Below are 23,396 nucleotides of genomic sequence, written 5' to 3' on the forward strand. Positions count from 1 at the left end.
CTGTTCCCAATAGATATCCAGCTGATGTAACATGCTAACATTCAGGATTACAAGTCAGACTAGATACAGACTGAAACAAAATTGTTTTAAAAACCCACTGGCTACAATTATAAGATTTATATCATACTACCATTTTCGGATGGTTACTTAAGGTCTTAAGTTACAAACCAAGAAATTAAATTTTAAGTGATGAGAGCTTATTGTGCTCATTTAATTTATATAGTTTATGGATATCCTCCAAAAGGAGAGCTAGTAAATCAAGAATATAAAAGGGCATGTTTGTGAACCAGACAATTATAACAAGTTCCAGCCAGTGAGAAAAAAGTGGAGATGTGGAAGTAAATAGAAAAATCAATCTAGTAAATTAGGCAAATCACCATAATATAAAGCTCATTATAGACTACCTATCTTTTCCTGGCAAAACCATTAAGATGCTAAAAATGATCTCTCTATAATTTTCAGATGACAGAACTGAAAAGAACAAGTTCTGGAGAAATGAGCAACTACTGTAAAACTACAGTAGAATGTATCAATTAGCACAAAATATGAAGACTTAATTCTGAAAGATGGCTTCCTGGCCTTATGGGAACTTGCAATTTTCATAAGTATTTGTATTTAAATACCCCAAAGTTTAAAATCCACATAAGAAAACAAAATGTATTATGTATTGTCGGAGGCTTTCATGGCCGGAATCACTGGGTTGTTGTGGGTTTTTTCGGGCTATATGGCCATGTTCTAGAGGCATTCTCTCCTGACGTTTCGCCTGCATCTATGGCAAGCATCCTCAGAGGTAGTGAGGTCAGACCTCACTAACTCTGAGGATGCTTGCCATAGATGCAGGCGAAACGCCAGGAGAGAATGCCTCTAGAACATAGCCATATAGCCCGAAAAAACCTACAACCCAAAATGTATTGTACTTAAGAGTACTATGAATGCAAAGTTAATTTAAACACTTTGACTCAAGTCATTTATTCTGCCTCACAAACTCATTCTTCCATGAAAAAGCAATGTTGGTTTAGGTTTTATTTCCTGCTCAAAGAAGCCTGGCATCTAGAATCAAAATTTTGAAAAATTCTATACAAATACTTATCTTACAAAATGTACACGAACTTTTTGCCAAAAATGAGAAAAACAATACAAAGTAGCAGTGTCAGGTCATAACACTTCCAACTGCTCCACAGGACAGAAGTGGCTTTTAGACTATTCAAATATATGACACAACACATTTAATTTACACTATATACAAAAATGTACAGACAATACCCTCCCTTTATCTAGTTATGGTTCTTCCAACATGAAGAAACTGGGGCATTTTGCATCCTACGATCCACCAATGGAAGAATTACACTGGAAGGAAAACCAGGAACAGAAGTGGTTAACCCCAAGCCATAACTTTTCTTTGGGGTCATAAAGTATATAACAGTCAGCCGGAAGGACAGATGATATTCCCCACTTTTCATCTTTGCAAGATAGATGGATCTCATTCCATTTCAGTAAATCTGGCAAACATAGCTTTCCGTACTGCATCTTTGTATGAGTCTGCTGTTGAGGCACCGTAAGAGCTCCCTTTGGCTCCGAGTCCAGCGCCCCTCATTCTTACTTGAGCCTGAAAAGGGAAGCAGACAGTCTGTTATATTTAAAGCTGGAACAGAAAGATTCCCAATATTCAGTGGCTTCCTGCACACATCAGGCCTCCGTGTGAGGAAGGCAGGCTTAAATTTAAATGAACTAGAACTACCCCTGTAAAATACTTGTCAGGTGTGTTAGTTCCTAACTGATATTCTGAATATTTCTTTACAAAGTATAATAAAAAAAACTTTATATTCTGCCCTATCTCTCCCCGGAAGTGAAGAACTGTGTCAAGCTGACATGAAAGGCAGAAATCCTCTATTTAAGTTATATCTCCAACCACTTCAGAGGAATTACACTGGCAATCAGTTATGTCTAGATGTTGGCAGGTTCTCTGTCAACCAGTAAAAATAAAATTCTGAGATCTTTAAATGAAGTACAGAATGTGATAGGTATTCACCATTAAAATGTATTCTTGGATGGCAGGATGAACAATCCACTCACTCATGGGCTATTTCTTGCATGTCAATGTGTTTAAAGACCAAGGTTGTCTGTTTTGACTGTTGACTCCACTCCCTTCACCCTTTACTCTATTCTTCCATTTTCCTTTCCTGTCTGTCATGAGCTTCCCCTTCTGGTGTATTTGTGCTGGATCTTCCTTTTCTACTTCCTTACTTCCACTTACCGCTACATTTGAGATTTGGAAATAATTGGCCACTGGACTTATTAAATTTGGTAACTAGCTGCCCTATTCATTTAAACAACTCATTCCTTTGAAATAAACTCAGACAATTACGTTGTTTTGTTAAATTAGCATTCAATGAACTAATTACATTACCATTGGAAGTGCTTCCTGCATCACTTGATTCAGTTCACCCTGCTTTTAAAATAAGGACTTAATTTTTGGTTTACTGCATCTCTGCTCATCCTAGTAACTGACTCGCAGGGCATTAGTCACCTGAAAAGAAGCAAACTGCATAGAGAAGAACAACTCAATCTGCTTCTCTGACTGTAATATAATTAATGCCTTGACTCCTAATCTGCTGCTTCACAGTCAGACGCAGAATGTTGTTATTTCCTATATAGTTTGCCTCCTTATTGGAATTGAAGCTACTCCCAACTTTTCTGATTTTCCACCTCTCTTGTCTGTTTTTCAGCTCTCCTTCCATAGGAATCTGTTCTAAATCTGTGAATAGGTTCAAGTGAAGGTAAAACATGACCAGCTAGCAAGGCAGAACAATAAAAAAAAACCTGTGAATGAAGGGAATTGAGACAATGATCAAAATAGCAATAGCATCTTGAGCTTTGAACCCCTGCACCAGCTCCATGTCACGCAGAAAATGTATTTTGTTCTCAACATGTATCCATGCCTACCTCAATGGGGGCTGTGATGCCTTGGCATTTCCTTCCTAAGCCGGAGCCTTCCCTCCACCCCATGGCCTGAAGCATTTTGTTGCCGATATTGCTGTGATCAATGCCATCTTTAGTGGGCTGCTCATAATTCCTACAGGAAAGCAACAAAAGGTTAAGCTAATGAAAATGGTAGAAAATGTGTTTCAATAGCAACTGCATCAACTCTCAAGTACATACACAGTGCCGGCATCAAAGACTTTCTTCCGCTTTGGCTCTGGTGGTTCTGGGATGCCATACTTCTCACGCCTTTCAGCTGCTCTGTCTCTGTATTTCATCTGAAATGAAACCAATGCTTATTAACTTCTGAACTCAGGATCAACCTCAAAAATGTGCTACAGTCCCCATCATGCAAAAAAGAGGGAGGAGTTAATCAGGTATGAGGACTAAGGATACTTGGGGACTATGTAAGCTATGGCTTCCTTCTCATGTCACTAACCTCTCTTTCACGCATTTCTAAGGCTTCAAGTTCTTGCTCCGATAGTCTAGATCTCCGGTAGATGTCCATGTTTTGCTTTGTAAGGGAAGAAAAGGGGACAAAATGTAACATCTTGACCAATCAATTTGGCATGTCCATCTTTTGTATCTTCTGTGATTATAAATAATTTACACTTTGTTACTAAAAGAAAAATGCCATTTTTTATCAAATTCATTTTTATGAGCAATGAAAACTGATAGTTCAGAGACTCATTGTTATTTTGCTCATTTAAAGGGGACAATTTTCCTTTTTGCAAAGCTGTCCTTGCTGTTTTGCTCTCAAAACAAGACCCTAGGCAGCAATTATAAACATTCTGAAGAACAGTGGTATATAAGTAAGGTAAATAAATAAATAAATAAATAATTTGAAGCAGGTGGTTACCTTATGCAAATCAGAGAGTTGCTGGTGTCTAACCAGAGCGTCTTTATTTGGAAATTGTCTTCTACATAACAAACAGGCCAGCTTTTTCCAATCTGTTAACTTTTCTTCTTCACTCTCCAACCTTTCCAAAAAATCCTCCTCATTATCACTATCTCCGCTGTAAGCAGCCACCAATCCACGCTAGAAGAAAAACAAAACCGGATGTAAATGTATTACTGATACACAACAGCAGAAAACTATTCTTTTCTTCTATTAAAACCTAGTGATGGTGGGGAATTATATTTTGAGACATTTCTTAGACACTCCACATGGATTTTAGACACTTCACAAAGAACACCATTATTACTATGCTAAATAAGTGTAAAAATTGGACCATCCTATTTAGCAAGCCTTGCAAATGCTGATATATTTTCAGTAAATGTTTGATGTTTATGCCTATTCTATATTCCAGGGTCACATAAACATTGCAGGTAGAAAAAATAATATCATAAAAACCTGTCGTTGTTCAAACTATTAACTGAAGTTTGGTTTAACATTTGCCGATGATGAGAATGCAAGTGTGTACATAAGTTATACTCATTGAAAGGGGGTTCATAAAGCAGGTATTACAAAAGTCAAGTAAGATTTCTATATGCTCACTTTCAGTGGGTTATCGTCATCACCATTCTTTATTACTTCTGTTATTATCTGCTGTCTCTCAGACAAAGTACCCTTGAAAAAAAACAAACACATGAATTAAAAGACAGCAAACAAAATCCTTTTGTACACACGTTCCTGTTAACAAAACCTTTGACTAAAAACCTCCTTTTAACAAAGTAGTTTTATGCCTGACCAGCTTCATCCTCTTATGTAACTGGAAGGTATTTAGCAGTATTAGCATTAGAAGTATGGACCACACCAAGCACAGTCGCCTCACACCAGAAGCAACTTGCAACATGGTGAATTATAGGGGTGATACGGAAACGAGATGTATATATTCAATTTTATCATATTTATTTAGTGTATTGTTATAAATGTTTTACTTACTATATAGAGTAATCAAGTTTCATCAAGCCTTTTTGTTTGGTTTGGTATTTTGATGTGGCCTAAGGGCTAATCAATAAAATTTGCTACTACTACATTAGAAGCATGGTGAAGGAGCACTAAAGAAACACAGATTTTGTGTCTCAAATTGCAGAAGCATATCTGAAGCAAACAATGCAACAAAACCCAAGATGAAAAAAAAAACAAGTTTTTACTCTACAGAAATCCCACTATAGTTGTGTATACCTTCCTACAACAGAGTAAAACAGCTCCTTCCAAAACCTCCTACTAAGCATGCATAAAATACAAAGGGGGGGGGGGGGCAAATAGATATGCCTGCCTTACCAGTAATCCACACTATTTTTAAGAGTATAAATCTATCGAGATATTAAAGGAAAAGCTGGTGAAAAACTATACCTGAAATGTTATTTGAAAGCAGCTTTCAAGTGGTTTCCATTAGATGTAAAACACTTTTGTTTACTTATGTAAGGCTGACCTGACCTGTTTCATTTTACTAATGCATGTTGTCCGTTTTAGATAAAGTTTGCTGAAATCTTCTGAAGCGCTCATCTTTTTTGTTGTATAGGAATGTATCCCTATTGTTTCAATGTTTTTTCTGACTCTGATATCAACATTTCTGTTAAAGGAGTAATGCCCAGGAACACATCTACCTTGTTAAATGTGGTACACCAAATGCTACTAAGCCAAACATTCTTACCTTTTTCTCAAAGAGAGCAAAACCAGCATCTGCTGCTGCAGATTCTCTTCTTTCTTCCTCCCTTGCATTCAGAGGCTGAAAGCTATTCTTGAAGTTCTCCTTCTGTTTGTTTAGGCTCTTAGCCCAACGCTCCATGTCTTTAGCAATCTAATTGGAAAAAGATTAAATTTAGACTGTGTACATACAACAAATAAAACATAATGCCATTTCTCCCTCATCCTCATCATTCCATTAGTTTACTCATATGGGACTTAAGTTATATCAGAATTAAAATAATCTAAGTCAAGTACAGTAGAGTGTGAAAAACTAATCTCTAAAATTCCTTGGAATTCTCAAGGAGATGTTTTTCAAAGGGTAGCCAAGTTAATCTGTTGCAGCAGAACCTATGTAGAGCTTTATGGCACCTAAAGACTTGACACATTTATAATTGCCCGGGTGATATGCTGAAGCAGGGGCTATTAGAAATTTGTTCACCTTAAAGGTACCACAGAAAACAGTTTGATTATCAGCATCTTGTGGACTACTTAAAAAGCTGGCTGACACTTTCCTATTGCTCCAGAAGCAACATTACTGTGCTAGAGATTTCAGTATACAATGACATCTTTGAACCCACAACTACATCTTTCTAGAAGCCCTCTGCTTCTCCAGAATGCATATTGTACATATCTGTCTGCAGTGTCACATATTTTAAATTACTCAGTTTACTATGAAATCCTTATTATTCAGCAAGTGTGTCCTTTATTTCATTCATACAGGCTTTGATCTTATCAACGAAAGCTGTCATTTCAAATATCACCTGTTGAGCAGTTTTACTCTTAGGCTTCTCTTTCTTCTCCTTCCCTTCTTTGCTAGGTGGGGCATTAGTTTGCTGGTATGTGGTGCCCTCTGCTGCAGGCATGTAAGTTTCCTTCTCACCATCCCAGTAAAGATACTGTTGTGTCAGTGAATTGTAGTAGTACTGAAACAGAAGTAAGAATGTCACACTTTCTTCTGGCTAACTTTACAAAGAGCTACCATTATTTTCAAACGCAAAACAAATTATGGGATCAGTTTTTGGATTAAGCTACTGTTCTAACTCAGCGTCCGGGCAGTGAACCTACTAGTGGGTGTAGGAGGAGAAGGAGCGATGCAGAGTTGGAGGAGGAACAGCATCAGCTGAAACGCATTCGGGATGTTATCATGGCGCCCAGTGATTCTGAGGACTTTGCAGGGTTTGGACCCGAAGACTTAGAGGAACTGGATTACAGGGGAGTAAAACGTTTTGCCAGTGAGACTGACAGTGATGAAGAAGTAATGAGCAAGCGTCTTAAAGACGTAGCTGACAATTGCAGTTCGGATGAACAGGGATCCAATTATGGGGATATGGAAGAGGGGCTGGACTGGACTCGGGTTAGGGAAATTCAGGACATATGCACACAGCCCACATCTAGTGATGAATTCTAGAAGTTTCATGATACATGGCAGGCAGGTACTTCTTGGGAAGATTCTGGACAAGATCAACGTTGGCAGCGCTGGCGTGGTAATGAGGTCACAGCTGAGGATAATGATCCAGGTGTAAGTGATGAGAGCCAATCCAGTGATAGCGACTGCTGATAAAATGAGGGCTTTGGGATGGGTAGTTTTGCAGAGGACAAAGCGTTGTATCGGGTGTTTTGTGCTGCCTTACCTCTGTTTGGGTCCTGGGAATACAGCTATCGTGTCTTTGTGTGCCTTGACTCTGGATTGGACTATGTGAGTGACTTCGTCTTGCCCCTTGACTACGGAACGTTTCTGGACCACGCCATTTGCCTTCTGGACTTCGTTTGCTGCCTCTCTCCATGTTTGACCTAGGACTGTTTAACTACGCTATTGCCATCGCCAGTTTTGCTCCTGCTTTCTTTTTGAGAAGCTGAGTTCTGGGACATCCCGTTTTTTCCTCCCCGTTTGTTTACCTGCTTGAAGGCTTTTGTGTTGCTAATCGGTACTGCAGTTTAAGTGCTGTTAGCTTTGTTAAAGACCTATTAAAGACTTTGTTAACCCCTTACTAGCTGTGTTGGACAATCTTTGGGCTCTGAGTCACAACAGCTACCAAGCAAATATGTTTATATTACTAAGAGAAAAACCTCTGCAGCTTCCATTTTATGCCAGGGCTGCTTTAGATATCCAACAGACAATGGTGAAGATGAACTAATCAAATGGCCACATGGCAACTTTGAATACCACAAAGGAACATGCAAATGTCAACTTGGTAAATGAACATCCAATCAGATCACTGGGCCACCTATCCCAATAGTCTCTTACTGTTAGGCACTGGCCAAGACATGGTTTCTGTCAAACGTGGACTAGCCTTTCTAGTTCCTCAGAAAGTTCTGAATGGCATTCTGTTTCCGAAATGGAACTTGCAAGACCTCAGCATGGAGCTTTTAAAACTCCAGGTACTTTGAGTTCACGAAGACAGTGCAGGGAATTACCTGGGAATTGGGATCATAATACAGCCCTGTCACAGGATCATAATAGAAACCAGATGATTCATCATACTGATATGTAGAAGTATCTGGAACGGCTGCAAAGAGCAAGTGTGAAATATTACTAAGGTACCTAAACAATAAACATTCATAACACTTAAGAACACTATTTATCACTGACTACTGCCCAGACAAAATCATTTTCCTAGCCTAATAAAATTCATCTGTAGAAAAGGCCTTGATAGACCCCAGGTGAATTTGTGAGACACAGCACCACCTAGTGAAGACTGTTGTTTCCAACAGTTATGCAACACTTCCAACAGTTATAACATCAGCCTGTACACAGCTGTTTACACATATTTTCTATCTTGCTGTCTTTGATGTCTCTGGTCTCTTATCTATTCATTCTGTTAACCAGTTAAAGGGGTGTTAGGGTTATTTCCTTCAGGACAATATTGTAGCAGATAAAACATGTTCATCTGAAACTAAACATTCCCACTCAGCTGTCATTTAGTTGGTAAACATATTTACCATATTTGGTACCAGGGACTACACCAGTTGGAGAAGTTGTTGGCACTTGTGTGCTTGTGCTGGGCTGTGATGCCTGTGTCTGGAAAAGAAAACCACAATTAAGAAAACAGGATTTCCAAAACATCTGAAGTTTTCTGCCAAATATATTACTGTACATGTCAGAACACACATTAATGCAGGTCTGTCAACTGCCTCTAAAGATTCTTTATATGAACCCATGTACAACCAACAGGTTTTAAAATATCAGGTAGGACCCACTCAAATTCTAATCAGCTGACAGATGCCTCAAATACATCAGTATCCATTAATATCTATATAAACAAATTAGGACCACATACAAATAGATAATGAAATTAAATATATGAAACTGCAACAAGAACCATCTTTTGTTAATTGTTTTCAGACTATTATGCAAATATACAAAAACAGCTCTAAGACAAACACTTTATGCAATAAAGACATTCGTAATTACCGGTGAATCAGGTGAGTTGGCCTGTTGACTATATAACTGGGGACTCTGGGAAACCACAGCTGCTGTAGTAGCAGTTGTCACTGGAGCACCTGCCAACACACAGTTCATTAGGCACTGCATAAAAACATTTTTCAAAAACTACAATTACACTTCATTATTCTATTTATAAAGATTTCTGTCTCATTCAGAAAACCCATAGTTATGTAAGCAGATCATTGGCCTTACAGTCAGCCCTCCATATATAGGAGATCTATATCCACAGATCTAACCAACGATGGCTCAATAATATTCGGGGGGAAATAAAAAAAAATTCATTTTCCCATGCAGTGAACACTATGCTAAAATGTGGGCATACTCTGCTGTAGCCTCTCGCCATTTTACAAATGTTCAGGCTTTCTGGCACTCATCCGAGTTGCAATTTTACAAAGGGATGCCATTTTACCGCAACACTATATATTGTGGGACTTCAGTATGCAAGCATTTCATATCTACAGGGGTCCTGGGACCAAATCCCAGAAGATACTGAGGGCTCAGTGTATAAGCAGAGTTTTAACTCTTACAAAAACTGTTACCTGATATTGTAGCTGTGTCTGTGTCCACTGCTCCTGTCTGATTCTGGTAAAATTGCTGATAATCCTGTGAACATTATGCAAAGAATGCAGCCCAAAGTTACCACTAAGCAATGATAATGGAATGAAAAGATATATAAAGCCTGTATGTGCCTATCCGTAACCTAAGATCATTTATAAATGAAATCAGTATCAATTTCTATAGTTCAGAGAATGTTCTTGTATTTCTTTCAGCAAAAGTTTAATGATGGCACTGAAAAGGCTTTGTTTATTAAGCACTTTTTGATTACTGTTTTGCACATTTCCTGTGTCATTTTCATTATTTTAGCATTTGTATTTATTAAGTGGTTTATTAATTTTGCAGAACATTTCATCATGCAAATTCTGGAGTTCTTGTTGACATAAATTCCAGGATTTTTAAAAATTTTATAGTTTAAAAAAAAAAACCGCAGTGTAACACTTAAGAAACTTAGTAATTGTCTCGGATGCTACACTCTCCCTCCTAATCTGGGTGAAAGTCATAAAAAGCAAATCTGGCAAGTCATGGGTCTCTTCAGATTTAGCGTGTGAGGAACAGAAATTTTCCCTTTCATTATTTTGTCTTAGGATCAAAATTGTTGTTTAAAATACCATTATTACTCACCTGATTATACTGGCTGTAGCCATCCTGACCTAGCTGGAGGTAATTGAAATCAACTGAGCCACCTTCTCCACTCTGAGGCTATGGATTAAAAAACAGTATTAAACATTTGAAACAGATACACAGTCTGTTCAAATGGTGACTGAAAAGGATATTTTAATAACCTTGCCTGTCATTAGTAATTAAGACAGATTTCTTACCTGAGTGGATGACCACTGGGCGGCCGCAATGGCAGTGCTAGCAACAGAGAAAGCGCTTACTCGGTTGCCATCTGGGAGTAACAAATCCCTGCAAAAAAGGAATTAAGTATAATTGCATATTACAGGAATCTACAAAACACAGTTGCATTTTAGATACAACCAAGCTGCAGTACCAGCTCAGAAAACTCTAATCCTTTGATCATGTGATTGAATGTAAGATCCCCCCCCCCCGAATTCTGGAGTTATCACAGCTAAAACACTGTCCCCAGTTCACTCCATAAACACCAACATTTAATACTATAACAAAGGAGTATGCAGACTTGTAATTCTATGCCACTCAATAGAGGATCTGATAAAATGACAACTCACTTCCTAGCACTCTTTGCAAAATCCACACCAATTGTTTTGCCATCAATTTTCAAAGGTGGTTGAAGATTCTGCAAAATCTGTAGCAGCTGAGATGCATCCTAAAAAGGAAAAGAAAGCTGTTTCTTTGAACAAAGCTTGAACACAAAAATACAATGCTACTATCCAGAATAAATTGTATATACACTGTAAGGATGTGTAAGAAAACTAACCCAAAGGTCAGCATGTGACATGCAAGTGTTTAGCCAAGGTGAGAACCAATCGGCTTCACATTTTATAACTATGTCTATTGGGAGAAACATTGCTTATTCTGACCTAAATTCAGTTTGTAAGCTATCAAAAAGGTATTTCAAAGGGAGCTAGCAACGCCATCTCTCAAAAAGGTGCATTGAGTGTTGCACTGGAATACTTCTAGGAATCAGTGTCTCTCCCCACCCCTAATAAACACACTCAAATTAATGCAAACAAACACTTCCTTACCATTGCTGAAGACAACTGAACAAAAGCAAAGCCTCTATTCTGCTGGGTCTGTTTGTCTTTAATAAGCCGGATGTTATTAACTGCTAGTGAAGCATATGGTGACAGAGCAGTCATGATGGATTCCACTACTGTGTGAGGAGCTATATTTCTGAGAATGAGAGCTATAGGAGGGAAAAGATTTCATTACACACTGCTTTCTAAGGCCCTAGATTGTCCACACAAGAACCACGATGCATTTTTAATCAATATCACCCAGTCGTGCATGCATTATATCTATTATCACAATACACCATTTTAAACCAACAGCCAATTTAAACTAATCATTTGACTATACATCTCGTTACATTTTTTGCTATTACTCCATGACAATTAACCAGAGGGCAACACTTTTTTGTCTGTGAGTGACAAAGACGTGAAAATATAAACGTCAAAAAGAGGTAGCTGCAGGAGAGCAGATACTGAGGAATAAGTCTATGATAAAAGCTTGTCTATTTTGTAAATATTCCTGGATTTACTTGTGAGAAAGAGAAAGAAAGAGCCCTTTCACTCAATACTGAAGAAAAAAAAACACAGTACTAGGAAATGTAACGTGAAGATGGCCACTTTTTCACTTTCCTACTCAGGTAGAAGAAGGGCATGGGGGAGGGGAGAAGAATGTGTGTTGCAAGAGACAGCAGTAAAGAAGGATCAGTCAGAAAAAAAGTTACTTCGGAATGCAAGAACCACTAATAATTATTAGGATGGAGACTAAGCTTACACCTAACTAAAAAAAATGCACCCAATGAATTGTCCAAGTCCTAGTAACAGTGAACAAATGCACAATGACTTCTGCAGAGAAAATGATAGATGTAATGAATCTTAGGCCAATCAATCCCCGAGCAAAATGCAAAGAGGCTTTACTTACTATCACAGTAGTAATCCACAGACTGAACAGCCTCTGGTCCTCCAGGTGGTACCTCCTGCTCTGAGTCTTCATTACAAAATCAGGAAAATAAGTTTAAGTTATTACATCAAGATGACTCTACCATGCCAGAAAAACTGCATGCAGGGTTTTAACCACAACAGAAAAGTTTGTCTTTAAATGTAACTTATACAAACAGAACTTACCAAACTTATCTGCTCCACAACGGAAGCATTTTAGTCGCCTTCTGAAGTTGTAAAGGCAGCACTAACAAGCAAACAAACCAATTACATTTTAGATTATTCGCCTGATCAAATATGCTCTAAGAGACACTGCACCTATACCAGTTTTAAAGTAAAGCAGCTGTGGTGCAGACATAGGTATGTGAATCTGTGGATAATAGTGAGCCCTACTGAAATGAAGAACACCTCCAGCCCAAAAAAATAGCCATGCAGGAGGACCCGCAAGATGCCTAGATGAGACGTATTTTGTTGGATATAGAGAAATGAAACTATGGGTACCGGACCCACAGATACAAAGGTCTTACTGGACATGACCCATCTGGATTAGACAAAAGCAGAATTTCTATGCAAGTTTTAGACAGGCAACATTCTCAGCAATGTCTATTCAACTTTCAACTACAATCCTGAAGAATTACTGAATTTGGCTTTAATAAAAATTCCACTTTGAAAAGATTTATTACACATTTTGAATCCACATGAGGAAAATGCCTGGATACAGTATCTGTAATCCTATGACACTAGAATTTCATGGATGTGAAACCCATGGCAGATGAGCAAAAAGCCCAAACAAGGAGGTGCTGCATTGCCTTGTACAGTACCAAGTGAAGTATTTATGCAGGTAACACCATTATGCCATGATGTATTACCAAGAAGATTCTAATCTCGGTCTATAAAACTTTGTTATCACTGGCTGAAGCGCTTCAATTCCAGATTATGCCCTGGCCAATTTCCACTTCTAATCAAGGCAGAAATTCTAATTTGCAAATACCATGTAAACTTCATACTTTTTACTACAAGGTCTTATTATGTTACTGCACATTTCGGTATTTGCTATTATTTACAATACTCTAAGCAAGTGGGGTACAGGTTGAGCATCCCTTAGCTGGAATTCCAATATACCAAATAATTCAAAATCCACATGGGTGGCTGAGATAGTGGCACATTGTCTTCTAGTTATTTGATGTACACTAACTTTGTTTCTTGCACAGAATTATTTGAAATATCATCACATTATTTGAATAAGGTTTGTATGAAATATAAAGGAATGTCTTGTTTAAATTAGGATCCCATCTCTAAGGCCTCATTTACACTGACCATTTGTTGCAGTTCGAAACTATGAAAGCACACAAAAGAAAGCCCTAAATGTGTACAAATGCTGTGGGTTTGTAAGCACCATCTGGGTCTCAAACTGGTTCCAGAATTTTGCTATGGAATCAACTTTTGCTGTGCAACTATTACCTAGGAAATCCTGGAAGTGACTTATGTTGTCAGTGTGGATGTCTCATTGTGTATATATATGGAAAGAAACATAATCCAAAATTCAAAACACTTTTGGTCTCAAGCATTGCAGGTAAGAGATATTCAAACTGTACTTCTTGTTGACCTGAATTTTCCAGTTATTAGACTATGCCTTACATTTCTTGTAATATATCAATACCATTGGCATCACCTGAGTGGAAAATGGCACACTGTTCACTTCCCAGAGTATGACTAACAAGGATGGAACAAATCAAATAGCCCCCCTTTGCAGAAACACCCCCTTACCTTGTTGCAGAGCCAATCTTCAAATTTAGGCCTGGGGTTGCTGTAGTGCATTGCAATTTGCTTTCCTTGAATCACCATTTTCTGCAAAAAAAGCACATTTAGTTATTCCAGTACCACAGCAGGTGTCCATTTTCCCATGGCAGAGCACACTTCGGAGGATTCAGTGCTCATGAACTGAATGGACAACACATGGGGAGGACGTAGAGAACCAACCACCGCCACCTACACTCTGCCCATCCAATCCTGCAGGAGGACACGGGCAGCAAGAAAATGGGATGTCAACGGAATCAGGGAGTGATGAGGCTGCCAGAACTAAGTGCTGTTATGGAACCAGGAAGTGTCTCAAAGGAGACAGAGTCCTAATGACACACTGCTCTTTAAAACAATGTCAAGTGACTGCTTCACTTCTTCCCAACCACCTAGTTTTAGAACCACAAAACATATGCTCTGCTTTCAGTTGCTTTCTTCATGATGTACCCCTTGAAAGTACACTAAATCATTTCAAGAGGACTTTGTTATATATCTTGGATACTGAATTACAATTATTAACTGAACACAAGTTGAGTAGTTCTGATAAATTCAAGTTTGTATGAAAACTTGTGTTAATACAAATAGGTTTTCCTCAGGAAGTAGCTTTCTTCAAACTAGCTTACTACTTGTTTCATCAATACAGTCACAAGTTCATTTTGCTTCCAATGCCCGTTCAAAATTACCATTTATTAAAATAGCTGTTTAAATCTATTAAAAGAAGCCAAGTTTCTGAACTTTAAACTTTACTGATTCCCATGTATTCAGAACTCCGTAAGTTTTTTTATTATTCTTCAGAGAGATGCACCTTTTAAACATGCCCAGGGAATGTGTATGCTGGACTTGCAAGGATCAAATCTAAGTTTAGGTGAGAATGTATTTTGAGAGAGCTTGTTCCAATATAAAAAAGCATTCAGAGCCATAGATGGTCTGGCAGAACTGATTTTATCCTTTATTTGTTGGATTAGAATAATGAGGGAGAGGTTGAAGGGCCCAGAACAAACTGGGTCATGCACACAAACAAAATATGTTGGCATTTTTACAGTAGATCCTGTTTGTCCGACAATTAACAGCAATAGGGCCACCAGGGAGACTCAACTACTGTTTCCCTAAAACTAGAGTATGGTTATTTTGGAGTGAGCCAAAGACTGATTCAAGTAAACTGAAAACCAAGATCAGCTTTGTATACATTAAAATTGTGATTGCAGCTTACCAATAGTTTAGAAACCCAAATGTTTCTCATCCACGCTTGCTACAGTATGAAATTCAGCAGATGTTCGCATTTATTTATTTTTGCTTAACTGCTGAGGCACTTGCCCATGATATAACCCCAAGAAAAACTATTTTGCAGCATCAGAAAATAATACAATACCATACATGATGGGTTTTTTTCAGCCTTGTTCTCAAAAAAGAATACTGTTTGTTACTGTAAATCTTTAGAATTTTAGTATATCCTTCAGCAGCATGGGTATCATTTTATACCAATTTAGTGGGAAAGTAGTTTTGCTATGATCGATTAAAAGCATATCAATTAACTGCAAATATGCAGAACAGGAACTAAATTAGCTTGTCATTTTGTTACTTATATTTTTCATGTACAACCCTTTAGTTGCCATTCATATAATTTTCTATAAAGTAATATTAGGGAAAATACATGTTACAAAAAAACTGCAGATGCAAGTTTCACAAATGGCATCTTTTCAGGTAAGGCTGGTATAAATTATATATCTAAATAATTGCAACAGTCATAAAAGTCTGTTGAATATGTAAGCTTATGAAAATAAAGACAAAATATCAAGAAGGTTAAATGATATGCTAGCAGAGATTTTGTTCATTCTATAAAAGATGGTTTGGCAAAATCTACTGCGTTTCTCTAGGACTATTCATTCCATCTAAAAATTTTAATATATACAAAGCATTTAGTATTTAGAAAGTCACAGTTTTGGGACAAACCACTCCTTCAGCTTTTTTATTTATTCCTTTTTAAAAACTGTACAGACTTGTTCCGTTTTCAGGAATAATCTAGACTTTGTGAGTGAAGCAACCTGATTGGCTTCCATCCAGCTGGTAGCATCTTGAAAGTGATAAAACTCCACGAAGGCGAAACCACGGCTTACACCTAGAGACAGCATTCAGATATAGACGGGATACTTGTGTTAGTCAGTTCCTTTAAAACAGGTGAATCTCTCTCCAACTGCTTCATTACTTCATGACAAAGCAGTTTTATAAATGCGACGTCAACTCTGAATTTGCTTCTTGTTTTGCCATGGCAAGGAAACCAAGCTGCCTTAACAGGACACATTCCACCTGAATGAGATCCACGTTCAAAATTAACCATGCAATGGATTACTAAAATTTAAATGTCATTTTTACAGTACTTACCAGGAGCTCTTAACATACATAAAAAATGAAGGCTTCTTCCACTATCTATGACCTTTCAAAAGGCCGAATTCCTTACCCATGGCAAACCTTTCTTTTTTGCTTTGTACTTGCAGATGAGGGCAATTTTGGAAAATATTTTAAGCCTGGGGAAAAGGAAACTAACGCAAAAAGATCAGATCAATGTGCTCACCTGTCTTTCTCTTCATCAGTCTCACATCTGCAGGCCGAGGGCCTTCACAGGATTCAATGATGTCTCGAATCTGTATGCATGTTTAATAAAATACCATTGGCATTCAAAAACATATTAGGAACCAATGAAAATAAAAATGCTTTTCAACATAAAACATACATTTTAGTTAACAATTCTTAAACTTCAAATGAGTTTTAGGAATCCAAGACTCACAAACAAAAGCGAATTAGGATTAGCATGGTAGAAAATCAGAGTTTCTAATCTAAGCCACTTAACTTTTTTTCATTCTCACATTTAGATCTTAACATTTCCAATAACCATTCGCAAAATACACTGAATAATTATTTTCATAATAAATTTTTAAGTATTCAGATTAATGCTATATCTTACTATTTAGAAAAATTTGTGACAATTATTTCTGAAATAGGGGACTATAGGTAACGGAATAATGCCTCAAAAAAGTACACAGAAAGCTGTTTTATTTCAAATAGGAAAGGTAGTTTACAGAAGAGCAACAGAATTTCTTCCAGTTTTTTTACGCCTACCACTGCTACATGAGATAAAAATGCTACACAGCAAGTGCCTAAAATTTTATTTATTATTATTATTAACTACATTTATTTACTGCTTTTCTCCCCCTGAGGGAACTCAAAGAGGTTTTCCAACATTATAAAGGCAAAATTCAATGCCGTACACACATGTGAAAACCAAAACGTAATAGCAAGACAATATAACATACATTAAAAGCCTAACCAAATTAAAACATAAACATGAATAATGAAACATCGATAATGAAACATTAAATTAAAGGTAACTAGGGACATTTTAATCTTCAGGTGTAGAAATGCCTTTCCTTCTCATTCCTTACTCATGAATATGATGGAACTAGTATTAAAAAAACTATAGTAGAAGAAATAATGTGTGAGAATGTCTCTTAGAAAGCACCTGAAGAGCAAAATAATGAAATTACTAATAGGAGGGGGAAGGCAGGAAGAGCAGCTGTAAAGGGCATGGTCCTCCAATGTCTTGTGAGGGGCTATAGACATCTATAATTATTACACCAAGATTTGAAGTCTACATAAGAGGGTGAGAATCACTTGATCTCAAAGAAGTTTCTGGACTCCAATCAGCCAGAGCCAAGTAAATGTTGGGAGTTACAATCCAACAGTTACAGAGATGTATGATTCCCAACCATGTTGTACTGGCTACCCGCTCAAAACTAATCAGAAAAAACCTGCAATAATATGGAAAGTTATACAAGGAATGTACAAAGGTATTATTTCCAAATCTGGGGGTGGGGACCCATTCATCAGCTCCTCCCACTTTCATTCACATCCAGTTCATGAAAACCTAGCAATAGAAACTGCAACCTATCCTGATAATAGGAAATATAGATTCAAGATGTGGAAACTTGTGGGGGGGGGGGGGGCAAATTATTCAGAAAATCGCTATGTAGAAACTTAAAAAATTATCTATTTAAAGGATACAATTCCTAATCTCTCTTATGCAATTTAAAAATTTTAAATCAAGAATAAAAGGTTACTCACATCATAATCTGTAACAGTAATTGGCAGGCCACGTAACATGATGGTCTTGCTTTCTTTCTCATCATTAATGTCATTTCTATAGTCATGCTCTCCATAGTCTCCATCAGAATGATACCCATCTTCTGATTTATCACTATTACGTCGCTCACGTTCACGTTCCCTCTGCCAAATAAGCAGGCAGTTTAACAATTATGGCATAACAAGATAAGCAGTTGGTGTATTAAAAATTAGGGATACTGAATAGTGTTAAATCTACACAAATCTAATAATTTCCCAGTTACCACAAAGTCTTAATTGTATGAGTATGGCTCCAATTTCCTGCAATTCCTTGCTATTTTTTGAGGAAGAGAGGGTAGGATATAAAACAAATTTTAAAATAAATAAAAAATACATTTGAAAATACATTTTCTAACCATTCTGATATAGCAAATAAAATATAAATTCAGGCTGTTTTTCTATATAACAAATGCAACCAGAAGGTATGCCACTGAATAGATATATAACAATAGACAAATGTTTACACTTCCTATGTTATTGAGAAGTATACAAAGGATATTTTGCTCACCTCAGGACTGTCATAATCTCGACCATCATAATCTCTGCCATCGTAATCCCGACTATCATAATCTCGGTAGTCATCATATCTGTCATTTCTGCGCTCCTCACTCGATCTTTTATAATCAGATTCTCGCCGCCTGCTTCTAGAATCCCGGTCATCACGATCATCTCTATCTATGATTGAGCCATACCTTCCACTCCGTTCAGTTCTGCTCACACTGCACAAAGTATTTGAAAAGACAAAAAGCTTGAAAAATGTAGGATTCCTTCAGTCTCCATCTTGCAAACCCCAAAATTATATAGCACAAAGCCACAGTAGTACAAAGGGATTGTTTGTATTATATAGCAAATGTATAGTGGAACTGTAGTACGAATCTTTAGATAAAATAATATTTGTAAAGGATCCCCTTGTAAGAAGTCCTTTCTATATCTTATGTAGTGTTGACATTACAACAGATATTACTACGGCTAAGAGAAATTTCCAGATCAGCATGGTACAAACTACTACTACGTTATTGATTTTGTGGAAATGCTCCTGTTCACTTTTAAAAATCGCTTGCATGGGTACACTCTAGCTGGAAAACAAGGCTGGTGGCATTTTAATTTTAAATGCAATAAATATAAAAATGAAATTACACCAGTAATATTTAACCGCTCAAAAGTGAATGTTAATCTATCATTTGACTGACATAAACTGCAGATCCCATGCAAGACCACATGCACCTGATTTGTTTTACACTGAACAAATCACAATGGATAATATCCTCTAAGAATTTGAGCTTTCAAGACTGCAATCCTGAATGTATTAAACAGTAAGCCCATTCAATCCATAGTATAAGACTGCACTCTGGAATGGATAACAAATATTAGTAAGATTATTAATTTCTAACATCTACAAAAATGCAGTATTTTTTTCAAAAGAGTAATACTTGTTTCCTTAAAACTGGAAGGATTGAGGTGAAGCAATGATGTTAGTAATAATGATGTGTTTTGCAAAAAACATTAGTTTTCAGAAATGACTGGAATGATCAAACATGGTATGTTCATAATTCACTTCTGTAACCTTAATAGCCGTAAGGTATTTGTAAATGGTGAACTGTTCATTTTCCCTCAATTTGTAGACTTGATTGACTCTTAATTATCTGTACTGTCCTTTCTTCGTTTAATTCATGGCATATATGATTACAAATTTTTAAAAAACACATATTTTTGTTTTAATGATGAATGTGTCTTATAGCTCAAATATTTTATAAACTAATTTTATTTAACTGGCCATTTAATTTTTATTCCATCATCCCATCAAAACCTTAGCTCCACCCTTTAGTGCCATCTCTGCAGCTCCAAGTGACCATGCAAAAGCAAAAGGTTTCTTCACGTATAAGGTTCCTCCTCCCCAAGAAAGGAGACCTTTACAGGCATTAAACCATTTTCCTTCAGCCAATTTCCTAAAGGGGTTGGGGGGGGGGGGGTTCTGGCATCTTAGGTTTCTGAGACCCTCTTTTGCACAAATAATCTTCACAACAGACCACATACAATTAAAAAAATTAAAACACACAATTCTTTTTTGTTGTAAAGATGAGTGTTTTGTAGCCCAACTATTTTATAAACCAATTTTATTTACTTAACAGACTGTTTAAAATACTTTACTTTTTTAGCCCATCAAACCCATTTTCCCCCATGTCAGGAACGACTAGAGAAATTGCAAGTCACTTCTGGTGTGAGAGAATTCGCCATCTGCACGGAAACACCTTGATGTTTTACCATCCTGTGAGAGGCTTCTCATGCCCACACACGGGAAACTGGAGTTGACAAGCGGGAATTCATCTCACTCTCTGGATTCAAACCGCCAACCTTTCTGGCAGGAAAGGTCTGCAGTCCTGCTGGCACAAGAGTTTAACCCATTGCACCACCAGGGGCTCTAACTTTCCCTTCAGTGCCTTATCTGCAGCTCCTCATCATGAAAGGAGGCATTAAGCCACTTCCCTTCAGCCATCTTTCTAAAGCGGTGGGTTTCTGCCATCTTCTTCAGGTTTCCAAGACCCTCTTTAGCACAGACAAGTGTTCATAACAAACCCACCCCGTCTTGAGCATATATTTCCAGAGCCGCAGCCACTATGACATAACACACCCACACCTTTGACAATACATACCGTTTGTCTGAACCCATGGCTCCTCTTCAGTTCTTTTTCAAGTATACCAAAGTGTGAATCTAGAAGTCAGAAAAAAGTCCAGTGACTTAAATACTTATAAGGTTCCAAGTAGATTATCTCAAAACCTATGGTGCTAGGTTTTGCGGTAACCGATTGCTTTATTTAGTATTTATTTTAATATTTTATTTACTTCACTTGTATACCGCTTTTCTCACCCCAGCGAGGGTCTCAAAGCTGTTTCCAACGTAATTATGGCAAAATTGAATGCCTCACATACAGAAACCTAGCATAACGATGTAACAACATTTATACAGGGAAAAAAAAATAAAGCAACCCGTTATCTCTAAACCGAGCACCGTATTCAACTTGCGTAGAATCACCTTTCTATGTACGTATCAAGAAAAACAAGCTGGGTGACGATGCTGGCAGCGTCTTCTGTGTGTAACGCAACCCAGATCAATGTCCTCGCTGGGGAGGGAGATATGAATGCACCAAGGGCAACGGCAGTCGGGAGAGGGGCGCGTAATGGCGGCCGAGGCTCCGCAGCGGAGGCGGGGACAATGCCATCAGCCGCACCCGCAACCACCCACCATGCGATCGAAGCGTTGTCGCTGCGACAACTACAAAATGAAGAGCCTAAGACAGCGGTTGCTGCGTCTAAAACTGAGGCGACGCAGAAAGACAAAACAGAAATGATGGGGAAGCCCCTCCCTCCACCTCAGCAGACAAGGGGCGGCTACCTTTCCAAGAGAGGGCCCCACAACACACACACACACACACACCTCTTCTGGAAAGGGCCAAATATGAAACTCAATTTGTCAAAGCGACCAGACAAATGACTCCCCTTCCGTGACCTAACTTAAACCATGTTCCCTGTGAGGCAAAGCTGGGGGCTAATCCTTACCGCGAGGGGGAAAGGGCCCTCCTGCTCTCACCGCAGCAGCAGATGCAGCGACAACCGCCACGGCTTCTCTCACCCACCACAAAATGGCGCCGGGAGAGAGCTGGCTGTCTTCTACCCACAATCCTCAGCGCGGCCACTTGCACGCGCAGGCGAGCACGCCTCCGCCCCGCCCTCCTAGAAGCTTCCAGCCAAGCAACAAGCCCCCGTTGTCGTCAGCGTCGCGCTGCATGCTGGGAGGCGTAGTTTTTATGGCAAATGGAGGGGAGAATAGGTCATTGTTGTGCGCCTTCGAGCCGTTCCCGAATGATGTTATTCGGAGGAGCACCGCGGCGCCTTCCTCTGAGACTTGCTCGAGGCTGAGAGGCTCTAACCCTCGTTCCCAAAGGCAGAGCCCCACGCCGCACCTCGCACTCCCTTTGAATGTTCTCACAACCCAAAGTACATCGAATAGGACCATTTTCCCGTGTAGAAACCCCCCTACTTATTACCACTATTATTACCACCATTGTGATTAATGAGCAAGGTCTCTTCCTTTCACCAACTGCGAGGCCTTTGTGGGAACAGGCCCGTTGGGGAGGCCTTGCTGGACGGACCACCATCTTGAGGGCTTCCCCTCGCTGGCAATCCCACGGCCATTTCATGTAACGGGTGGATTTCAGAATCGCATATTAAATGGGGAGAGGAATCGGAGAGTTGGGAGAGACTTCATGAGCTATCCAGTTCAACCCCATTCGGCCAAGAAGCAGGCAAATCGCATTCAAAGCACTCGCGACAGGTGGCCATCCAGCCTCTGCTTAAACGCCTTCAAAGGAGCCTCCACCACACTCCAGGGCAGAGAGTTCCACTGCTGAACGGCTCTCACAGTCAAGTTCTTCCTAATACTCAGATGGAATTTCCTTTCCTGTAGTTTGAAGCCTATTCCTAGTCTCCAGGGAAGCAGAAAACAAGCTAGCTCCCGCCTCCCTGATTTCCTCTCACATATTTATCCATGGCCCTCATCATGTCTCCTCTCAGCCTTCTCTCCTTCAGGCTAAACATGCCCAGCTCTTTAAGGCGCTCCTCATAGGGCTTGTTCTCCAGACCCTTGATCATTGTAGTCGCTCTCTCATGAAGGGCAAAGAGAACAAGACACACCTTTCTCCCTCATTTCCCTTTGCCCTTTTTTGACGCTGCGATAGACATTTGAGGAAAGGGGGGGGGGGGTCACAAATACTCTGTCCCCTTCCACACAGCTGAAATAAAACCCCACATGATCTCCTTTGAACTGAGTCCATACTGCCATATATTCCAGTTCAAAGCAGAGACTGTGGGATTCCCTGCCTTGATATTCTGGGTTATATGGCTCCGTGGAAGGGCCCTGTGCTGCAAGAGTCATTAAATGAGTTTCCCACATATTCTGGAATCAGCCATAAATAAAGACGAGGCTCGAAATCCTGTGTCTACTCCGCACTGAGCCCCACAGGCTGCGTCTGGACTGTTGAATGGACGTACTTTAAGACCACTTTGCCACAGCTCAATGCTATGGAATCCTGGGAACTGTAGTTTGACCAGGTTTAGAGCCTTCTCTGGGCCCTTCCACAAAGCCCTATATCCCAGAATATCTCACAATATCTGCTTTGAACTGGGTTATCTGAGTCCACACTGAGGCCCCTTCCACACAGCTGAATAA

The 23,396-nt window shown here is 38.8% G+C and overlaps 1 protein-coding gene across 1 annotated transcript; it reads right to left on the bottom strand.

The window, feature by feature from the left end:
- Positions 1-1,008: 1,008 nt before the first annotated feature.
- Positions 1,009-21,851, bottom strand: RBM5 (RNA binding motif protein 5). Its single transcript, XM_060765745.2, has 25 exons — positions 21,728-21,851; positions 20,824-20,882; positions 18,681-18,891; positions 18,116-18,277; positions 16,569-16,638; positions 16,042-16,115; positions 13,970-14,050; positions 12,389-12,449; positions 12,186-12,251; positions 11,282-11,442; positions 10,805-10,902; positions 10,436-10,523; positions 10,239-10,316; positions 9,599-9,662; positions 9,027-9,115; positions 8,555-8,633; positions 8,030-8,121; positions 6,376-6,537; positions 5,580-5,726; positions 4,478-4,549; positions 3,839-4,018; positions 3,419-3,493; positions 3,160-3,257; positions 2,944-3,073; positions 1,009-1,606 (listed from the first exon to the last, which is right to left on the bottom strand). Exons 2-25 carry the CDS (start codon positions 20,838-20,840, stop codon positions 1,481-1,483), a joined length of 2,481 nt encoding a protein of 826 aa, XP_060621728.2. The 5' UTR covers positions 20,841-20,882; positions 21,728-21,851; the 3' UTR covers positions 1,009-1,480.
- Between the last annotated feature and the right edge of the window lie 1,545 nt (positions 21,852-23,396).

Source organism: Anolis sagrei, chromosome 2, assembly GCF_037176765.1.
Source record: "Anolis sagrei isolate rAnoSag1 chromosome 2, rAnoSag1.mat, whole genome shotgun sequence".
Taxonomy (NCBI): Eukaryota; Metazoa; Chordata; class Lepidosauria; order Squamata; family Dactyloidae; genus Anolis; species Anolis sagrei.

Excerpts from the sequence above, each read along its gene's own strand:
- RBM5 (XM_060765745.2), bottom strand. Across the intron at positions 16,639-18,115 it reads TTACTGTTACAGATTATGAT|ATTCGAGACATCATTGAATC; the intron begins GTGAGTAACCTT and ends ACATGCATACAG. Across the intron at positions 8,122-8,554 it reads AGTCCCTGGTACCAAATATG|CCGTTCCAGATACTTCTACA; the intron begins GTAAATATGTTT and ends TGCTCTTTGCAG.